Raw genomic sequence first — 9835 nt, 5'->3', positions numbered from 1 at the left:
AAGCACTGATTTATGTCTCTTTCGTATGTTCTGTTCCTGAAAAGTTTGGAAATCTCGAGGCCAGATTTTCTGAAATAAGACCTGCACAGACATGCAGTTGTGTGTGTGCGTGGGTATGAGTGTGTCACATGGTCGTGCTGTCTAATCAGCTGGAAATCCTGAACTGTGTCTGACTCTTATCCTGCTCTCTAGCTCTGTATTCACTAACATTTCCTTAAAAGAGGTAATAGTTTGCTATTCTTTTTGGCCTAAGATTACACAGATCCCAATTTCCTCTACTTGATTACTGTAAATTGCAGCAAGTAATAGCCTGTTTGCACTTCTCAGACTACATGAGTTTGCAGATTGCCATCAAATTATTGACAAACCATCACTGGATGGATTCCAGGATGGAATTTAGCTCCCAATTTTACACAACATTTAAAATCTGTTCAACATTAGATAAGTCCTTTCCAAACCTGTTGTTCCAAATCTCTGTGTTTGCATATAACACATCTGCTTCTCTGTTCACCACAAAAGGCGCTGGATTTACAGAAACAGCATGTAAACAGATATGGGGATTTGTAGCTAGCAAAAAAGCAAGTCAAAGAGCGCCCAACAAAAGGAGAATGGACAACAATTGTGAAAGACATATTTGATATGGAGAAGCTGACCTTTTCTTTAAGACTCTGTAAAGATACATTTTACAAATATTGGTCCAAATGGGTTTTGCATGTTGAACATACCAAGGAGAATTTTCTGGTACAAGGAATTTAATTTTTGACTTATTTATTTATTGGGATTCTTTCTTTGAGTTTCATCATATCTGTAACTTCCTCTTGATTTCTTGGATGTATTCTTCTTGTGTAACTTCTTTGCTCTGGATGGATGGTAACCCATAACACAAAGTAATTACTGAGGACATACACTATATTGCCAAAAGTATTGGCTCACCTGCCTTGACTCGCATATGAACTTAAGTGACATCCCATTCTTAATCCATAGGGTTTAATATGACGTCGGTCCACCCTTTGCAGCTATAACAGCTTCAACTCTTCTGGGAAGGCTTTCCACAAGGTTTAGGAGTGTGTTTATGGGAATTTTTGACCATTCTTCCAGAAGCGCATTTGTGAGGTCACACACTGATGTTGGATGAGAAGGCCTGGCTCTCAGTCTCGGCTCTAATTCATCCCAAAGGTGTTCTATCGGGTTGAGGTCAGGACTCTGTGCAGGCCAGTCAAGTTCATCCACACCAAACTCTCTCATCCATGTCTTTATGGACCTAGCTTTGTGCACTGGTGCACAGTCATGTTGGAACAGGAAGGGGCCGTCCCCAAACTGTCCCCACAAAGTTGGGAGCATGGAATTGTCCAAAATCTCCAACACACCCTCCTGAGTCAAACAGAAAGTGGATTTGAAAGTGGAGAGAGAGACATTGTTCTGGATTGTTCTTTTATTTCAGTAAACCTCTTTTTGAAGCATATCACATGGTGTGGTCTCTGTTTTTGCTTTTTTTGTCTAATTGTTACAACTTACCCCAGCATGTGTTACAACCTACCCCGGTAGTGGGGTAGGTTGTAACAAAGGATCACCATGTATTTGACATTGCCTCATGAGGTCTGTGATATTCTTGCAGAGGTTTGAATTGGTGGCATTTGTAGTAAACAAATGTAGGTACCTTGTATTAAAGTTTGAGAACTCTAACTCAAAAATTCAGTGAGCTGAAGGTGCTTAAACAAAAAGTGTTACAACCATACCCGGTCTCCCCTATATGCTGTGCTGTACTAGCCCTGGTGACCCGTGTGTTCCTTTCTCTTTAAACCTTTAAACTACAAAAATAAAGACTGTTCATTTAAAGCATTGATGTTTCCACACTTAACTCACTGCCTTTACGGCGGTGAGGTGGAAATAAATGGAAAATAAAAAGGTTCTTAAAAAAAAAAAAAAGAAGAAGAAAAAAGCACCACAAACACACCTCACCTTTTGTGAAAAAGCCACGCCACCCACCAAGACAGACATAACTGTCTCGTATCCAAGTCATTTTACACTTCAAGCCATGTTTTGTCATGAGTTGGTGCATATTTGTCTAATAGAACATTTGGATTCAACACAAGTGCAGTGGGTAGCCGGTGCGTGTTCTGCAGCAGCCTTCGCCTCAGGCTGGATGTCTTGTGAACTGTATATTTGTATACTTGGTTGGAGACAGTTAAAAATGACTGTCCCTTCTTGTAAGACACAATCATATAAGCACTGCTCAGACATGTAAAGCAAACCATTCACACCAATAACATTATTTTTTACCCTGAGGGTGGCTCTTGAATGGGCACAGCAGCACCTCTGTAACACAAAAACACATTTTGTATTAGTATGAGTCGCAAGTTGATCTCCTGCATGTAATTATTTTAGATGTTTGCAGTGAGAGAGTCGCCTGGTCGTCCTCAGCTGAGTTTCAGATGCTTTATTGTGATTGAACCTGACTCCCCGTCTTGCTCGTATGAACCTGCAGCTGCATTGATAGATGATAAGATGATATATGACAGCACTTTGATGGTCCCCATGAGGACGCTGGGCTGCTGGAGCATTAAAAAAATGAAATAATAGAGCACAAAAAAAAAGAACATTACATAGTGAATAGTGATTTAAGGTGTAGCTGATAACTCTTGTGTTACAGAAGAATAAGTATCTGGTCAAAACTATGAAACTTCTGTCTCACATTGTTCTGCTGTCCATGTAGGTTGTAGGTGTGTTGTTTTTGTTCTCTCTTGTTCTCCTTTAGAGACACTTCCTACTCCTATCCTGAAAGTCCAGAGGAACGATTTAATCACAGGAGTATTCTTATTATTCTTATTATTCTTATTATTATTAAGGATTGAATTGGATCGCAAATGGTTACTTGGTCATGAGGTGGACGCAATCCGTAAGAGGATAATATAATCATCAGACCTCAAACATCAGAATAAATGCTGATTATATAGTATGTGGATGATGTGATACTAATATATTGCGTACACTTTATTTTGTTTGATAGTTGTGAAACTCACTACTCACAAATACAGCCAAACTTGTAATAAAAAAAATGAAGGCACACACACTTCTGGTCTTTTATCTCGTTCCTCTCAGCTCATGCCATGTCTCGCCTCCATAAAATGTCAGGCGGTCACCAGACGTGCCACACGGCAGACGCCAGGGGGTCACTTGGTGTGAGTCTGTCGTGTCAGGGCTGCAGACTGTGACAGCGACTCTCCTGTGGACACGCCACCTGACTCACTCACACGTCACTGAGAGGTCGTGAAAGGTCTGGCGACCTGTTTTAAGGATCTGGGAAGTCTTTTCTCCTCTCTGTATCCCTCACCAGTCTGACCATAGTTTGGAGGAGGACACTCTCACTATGGTCGATGCTGTGTCAGAGCTTTTGTAAGCGCAGACTGCGTATTAGTTGTGAATTTGTTTTAAAATGTGAGCATGTGTTTGGAGAACAGTTGACACGCTATATCTCCACTTCTCATGCAAATTCCTACAGGGTGGATTCTCTCAGGCCTTTGTACCAGTTCAAATGATTTGCTGCATGGTTCTGTGAGGAGCTCTGAAGCTGACTTTTCAAAATCAGTTCTTTTAAAATACTGTATTATCAGTGCATCATGGGGGAAACTAAATGATAAAATCTTGAGCACTGCCGTGAACTTGCCTCTTCTTTTCAAGGCATGACAAAATGTTGCTTTGTCTGTAATATTCCACTTTTGTGATATAGGTCATTCTGTAACGCCATCAATCATCTCCATTTAGAGTTTATTGAAAACAGCAAGCAACTCAAATAATTGCTCTTGGACACAACCTGTTTGAATAAAAAAAAAAAGGTTCAACATCATAAGGAAATGGAAACAGTCACTTTCTTCATGTTGTCGTGAATGCTTGTCTGACTGAGGCTTTCCATAAAAGTGAACAATGCTGCCCCCTGCTGCGTAGTTTCACATCTACAACTAGATAAACTGACTCATCCTAATTTCTGGTTGGACAATAAAGGATTAGTGGAGCAAGAATGATTATCATTCTGCGCAATAAGCAGAAAGGAAATGGAAAGGTGTCCTGGAAACAGGTGGGGCTTTATGTTCAAAATAAAAGCATTAATTCTTTACAAGTGAGAATTTAGTATATAAGTATATTTTGTGGACACGGCATAATGTCCTTGGCTGACGGCCATCAGGAGCAACCACAAAATATTGAAAGGGAATGTAAAATGAATGCGAGGTAATGAAAAACGTATTGTGAGGGAACACAAAATATTCCGTATCCAGTCAATTCAGAAAAAACAGAGCAGATTTTCTTTTCGTTTTCTCAAGTGAATGCATTACCTTCCGTAGATGCGGAACTGTATTTGTGTTTCCGCATAACAAGAGGACGGAACTATTTAGCTGTGACACACAAAGCTCTAGCGTTTCCGGCCAGCTCAGCGCGTCAGCCCTGTGGTGTTGTCAGTTTGCAGCCTGTCGGACGCTGGGACCAGTTACCTGTAACATTTAGTGGGCTGTGGAGAAACACCCGGACATTGCGGAGAGATGGTGCTGCTGACGATGATCGCTCGGCTGGCTGACGGTCTGCCGTTAGCCGCCTCAATGCAGGAGGACGAGCAGGTTAACATTTTTAGCTATTTCGCCTCTGTGGCGGCTAGCTGTGTGTTATCGCCACAGGCTTCTGCTGTAAAATGCGTCTAAGTTGTACAAATGCTGTAGTGACACGTTAGCTAACATTAACTAGCTGCTGTGGGCCCGTCCACCTGTACACAGAGCCACCCTTTTAATTACCTAAAGCAACTGACTCATTCCTCAGAGTGCTTAAAGAGCTGGCTTCCTCTGTTTCAACCCTGACCTTATTCACATCCTGCTCCATTTCATGTGAGCTGTAATTCTGTGAAGCTTGGTGTCCTGCTGCAGCTTCTTAATGAACCCAAAGAAAAATCTAATTTAGCTCTTCAAAAACCTGTTAAATGTGCATGCCACAGTCAGACGTGTCTATATGTTGTATTAAAATCAAAGGTCAGAAAAACATGCTCTTTATCAGGTTTGATTGAATTAAGTCAATAACATCTGAGTAAAGGGATGTTTTTCAATAGAACATTTCAGATTAAAGTCGGACCATTATATGTCAGATTTTAGCTTATTGTATAGATACCTGTAGGTCATATATAGTGGCAGAGAAATAACAAGAAATTGTTTTTAATTGTTGTACAGAAATGTCAAAGAAATGTTAGACATACATTAGTTAAACAGTTTGTCCATTACATCATTTGTCCACCAGAGGGCACTGACATGTTTCATTTTCAACTGTTCTGCTCAGTAAATATCTTGCCTGCAATTAAAAATAAAATTAGGGGATCATCTTCTCAAAAATGTTTGTTTATGTTATCCGTTCATGTTGAACACAGGCTGATATCTTGCTTCTGGATTTTTTAAAATTCTCAAATATTAGACTGTCCCAGTGGCTGAGTTCAGGTTACACCATATGATTAATTGTTATATTGCTGTTGGCAGTTTTGAATGTAAGATTTGTATTATGAGACAACTCAACGTATCATATAATGGCTCCACAGTCACCTGCTTATTCACTTATTTCACATTCCAGTGACTTCACAAATGTTAGGGGTTTCCCTCTGAAGAGGGGCTTTAGAAATGGCCGTGTCAGGTTGGATGAAATTAACTGGCATTGTAACATGTTAAGTTGTTTTTTTATGTTTGAGCATGACTTGCCAGGAGTCTAACATCTCTCCCTCACTCTCTTGTTTGCTTTCCAAAAGGGAAGTGAAAAGGTTTGTTGTGCCTCTGCTCTGTGCTTCAACGTCCATATGTGTCTCTGTGATGCTACAGTGTTGCTGTAAAGAATCTGTCATTCGCTAGAGTGAACAACACCCAAGACATGAATACCATCCACCAGCCAAATGCTGACCATGAACAATTTAACACAAACAGCTAGAGTGGCTATTTGTTCTTTTCAAAAAAGGCAATTTATATATATATATATATATTGCCTTCGGTCTCAGATGTAGCATCACACTGCTGAGTCTGTCTGTATTCTTTATGCCAAATATTTATTTTCAGCACACTTTATAAAGGGCAAGAAATTAACACCATCAAAGAAGATAGTGTGAAATCTGGACTGTAGGTGGTTGCTATTTTTATCTGTCTTGTCAAACAGTGAAGCAAGTAATCACACTCAAATTTGTGTCATTTATGTCTCTTCTGGTGGTAAAATAGTGAAATTAGCTTGTGAACAAAAGTGTATTTCTTGCCCTGGTTAAACACCATGTTTTCTGTGTGACGTGTGAGTGAGTCGTGTGGTAACAGGTGTTGTTTTTAATGTCTGTTTAGTTGGGTCGGGACCTTCAGCAGTATCAGAGTCAAGCTAAGCAGCTCTTCAGGAAACTCAATGATCAGAGTCCCACACGCTGCACTTTAGAGGCTGGTTCCATGGCATTTCAGTGAGTATAAAAAAAACACAAATTTTCCAACATGAAATGCACAGTGGCATAGTGGCATGCTCCTAACTTTCACCCATGAACTGCCCATACCAACTGTATGTGTCAATTGTTATCCCATCTCTATGTCCTCCTTGCAGCTATTGTATAGAGAAAGGAGTGTGCTACCTTGTGCTGTGTGAGGCCAGCTTTCCTAAGAAGCTGGCCTTTGCTTACCTCGAAGACCTGCAGGCAGAGTTTCATGAGCAGCATGGAAAGAAGGTCCCCACAGTTTCCCGGCCCTACTCTTTCATTGAATTTGGTAAGAAGAAAAGAGAGCCATGAGTGAAGTGAATTACTGCTCGCTGGCCTGAAACCTTACAGCATGTTGTACCTCTGGTCACCATGCTCGGTTGCAGCAGTAGTATAGATAATATGTCTATCTGTTTCAAATGCATTGGTGCCTGTTAATATGTTGTAAGATATATTTTTCTACTTATACTCAGTGTGTATGCTAATAACGACTCCCGATCCGATACCAGTGCTTTGTTTTTTCCCAAATTCAAAATCTGTGTACTACATTGTGTGGAACTCATTTGGATCATTCTTATGTAACATAAAAATGGAGTTGGCCTGATTTAGCCAAGATAGGTAGCTCAGTGCATCACTGAAAATACGGTTTAAAAAAGTGATATTGTTTAGTCTATTTTCCAAACTTCTTGCAAAGTATAAGCAGGTTCCTTATGGTGAGAACCCACTGGAAGTGGAAAAATAATACAACACTGCCTCCGCCACTGTGGGCAGCAGCTCGTTGGCCCATTACTGCATCACCTTTTCTTTGGCAGATCTCAACAGAGACCTCCAGATTTTGCTCTCTATTGTATGAAGTTTACTTTTTTTAACGTTGGTCACTTGCTAACCAGCAAGGTCACTCGTGTCCCATGAAAAACAAATAGGAGCGAACTCTAACGTTGCTGCGCATTAAGTGGATCTTCACCTTTTAGTTTATTACGTCACTTATCTAATTGTCAAACACGCAGATATAACAGTCCACCAGGACTGCTGAACAAAGAGCTGTCAGTCATCTGTAACTGCCTTTAACTGCTTTTATTATTTGTGCCGTTCCCTCAACAGACACCTACATCCAAAAAACCAAGAAGTCGTACATTGACAGCCGAGCGAGAAGGAATCTGGGCAGCATCAACACAGAGCTCCAGGACGTACAGAGGATCATGGTGGCAAACATCGAGGAGGTGCTGCAGAGAGGAGAGGCTCTCTCTGGTAAGTCCCCTTGGGGCAAATCTAAGCAGTGCGTCTCTCTGAATAATAAAAGTGAGACGGATGCTCCTCATATTCATTGATTTTTGTCCTCATCTGTGTCCCTCCCTCCTCTTCCTTTCTCCACTCTCTTCTTTTGATTGAACTCCTGTTCCCTTTCCTCCGGTTTCTCCTCCCTGCAGCGCTGGACTCCAAGGCCAGCAACTTGTCCAGTCTGTCAAAGAAGTACAGGAGCGACGCCAAGTATCTGAATACCCGCTCCACCTATGCCAAGCTGGCAGCCGGCGGTGTCTTTTTCATCATGCTCATTGTCTATGTGCGCTTCTGGTGGCTCTGAGAGAGAGAAAAGAGAAGGAGAGGAAAGAGGTATTGAAGTGGAAAATGAGCTGCACAGCGTCTGCAGACACTAAGAAAAGCTTTCACCTTCGACTAAAAACAGGATCCCTGCTCTTAATAAGACTTTAAAGACATACCACCGCCCATTTTGTTCTCGCCTGTCCATGGATGTGTGATCTGAATTTAAATGATGTCATAATACATAGTTTTATTATTAACAATTATACAGTTATGTGCTAGTAGTTGCCCTGAAGATAGGTTAAGAGGAAGTGCGTGTGTGCGTGCGTGTGTGTGCTTTGTTTTTGACGACGATTGCTGGTGATTGAAGTGTGGAGGAAAAATGAAGAGAAAAAGAAATTTCCTGTTTTGTGAGTTTCCAAAGCTGTACTGTACTGTAACAGGACTGATTTAATCTTGTATACTGTCTAATAATACGGAAAAGAGCAACAAAAAACCCAGAACTTTATTTATCTTTTCCTGCACACGTCATATGGGTATCAGCATTCATTAACATCATAGTAGTGACGGCTTGATGGGCCTGAACGTACAGTATGTACCACAAATATTTGGAAAACATGGCGGTTGGATAGACTCAGCAACAACATAGGAAAAGTAATTTAAGTACTGTTTTTTTGTTTTTTTTTTAATTATATGGAAGCCTTGTAAAATGCCATTTCACCTGTGTCTGATTTAGCAGATTTTCTTTGCCATTATGGGATGTCAGTGACCCCATAAGGAACTGCAAAAATTGTTAGTGGAGGAGGGTGTTCAGACGAGGGGGAGGGAAAAGTGTTTTTTCTTTTTGCTTAAAAAAGGGTAGTCTGACTTCTTCAGGAGAGCAGAGGAGGGTCACTTAATTTTAATCACCCCGAATGTATATTTCAACTTTCCCTTGCAAGATGATTAAAAAAGATAAAATAGTCACATTGGTTTAGTGTACAGTGGGTCATAAAGGTGGCCTTCATCATATGCAGAGGACAACAATCCTTTCACAGTTTTATTTTATATTTGTCCCATCACAGTCAACTAGCTAATAGGACCAATATGTTAATTAAGAGAAATGAATTACAGATAATACTGATTAAATGTTATCTCTAAGTTCTCATAAGGTTTTCAAAAGTTTAATGTGTCATATAAAGTTGGCCTGTATTATGATTCAAGTTTAGCCTTTAGTGAGTATCTCTTTATTCTAAAATGGAGAGTAGCTGGAATATTCATAGAGTAGAGCCCAAAGAAATTATTAATAGCGCTGGGGAGGGCCTTGCTTTTTAAAAAAAGTGAAATATAAGGTTCCTTAACTAACTTTCGTACAGTTCCTAACCTGACCTCAACCGAGTGTGTCCACCCTCCCTTTCTGCTCTTCTTGCACCGTGACTGTGTGGACCAGCATCTTTCTGTTAGCAGGCATAAAAAAAAAAGATGTCTGGTTGGGTCCTTTTATTTTGTATAAAGTTTATACAAAGTTATACGAAGTCTGCCCACAGCTGGAAAGGACACCTTCTCTTTTCCTGTTCTGTCTGCTATCTATGAATAAAGTCATTTGCACAAAACACGCCTGGTTTCTGTCAGAGAACCTTGCTTTGAACTGATGATTGTCGGGTGCTCTTTAACAGGAAATGCAAATAGAGATGCTTATTAAGTTAGGGGGAAGTTCTCACTGTTGATTAAGCCGTCTATGCAAAATACACATGCAGGACTGCAACTTGTCATCAGTTAATATTATAATGATCCTGTTCTTAGACTAATTGAAATGCAAAAGTAGGTTATTTGACTGGGGTTTTCTAAGACAGGAACCTG

General features: G+C 40.4%; 1 protein-coding gene across 2 annotated transcripts; it reads left to right on the top strand.

Moving 5' to 3' along the window:
- The first annotated feature begins 4469 nt into the window (after positions 1 to 4469).
- sec22bb (SEC22 homolog B, vesicle trafficking protein b) lies at positions 4470 to 9590 on the top strand. Of its 2 annotated transcripts, XM_070908820.1 has the most exons (6): positions 4478 to 4607; positions 5768 to 5779; positions 6339 to 6448; positions 6586 to 6746; positions 7559 to 7705; positions 7885 to 9590. In XM_070908820.1, the coding sequence occupies exons 1-6, from the start codon at positions 4533 to 4535 to the stop codon at positions 8037 to 8039; spliced, it is 660 nt and encodes a 219-aa protein (XP_070764921.1). In that variant the 5' UTR covers positions 4478 to 4532; the 3' UTR covers positions 8040 to 9590. The 2 variants fall into 2 exon arrangements, with proteins under 2 accessions (XP_070764920.1, XP_070764921.1); XM_070908819.1 differs by lacking the exon at positions 5768 to 5779 and having other exon boundaries at positions 4470 to 4607.
- Positions 9591 to 9835: the final 245 nt, after the last annotated feature.

Source organism: Enoplosus armatus, chromosome 7, assembly GCF_043641665.1.
Source record: "Enoplosus armatus isolate fEnoArm2 chromosome 7, fEnoArm2.hap1, whole genome shotgun sequence".
NCBI classification, from domain to species: domain Eukaryota; kingdom Metazoa; phylum Chordata; class Actinopteri; order Centrarchiformes; family Enoplosidae; genus Enoplosus; species Enoplosus armatus.
The sequence above is the reverse complement of the archived record's forward strand: the minus strand, read 5'-3'. Positions and strand labels throughout refer to the sequence as shown.

Coding starts and splice junctions, on each gene's coding strand:
- sec22bb (XM_070908820.1), top strand. CDS start 4,533: ATGGTGCTGCTGACGATGATCGCTCGGCTGGCTGACGGTCTGCCGTTA. Junction 6,449..6,585: donor GCTGGTTCCATGGCATTTCA/GTGAGTATAAAA, acceptor TCCTCCTTGCAG/CTATTGTATAGAGAAAGGAG. Junction 6,747..7,558: donor CTACTCTTTCATTGAATTTG/GTAAGAAGAAAA, acceptor TTCCCTCAACAG/ACACCTACATCCAAAAAACC.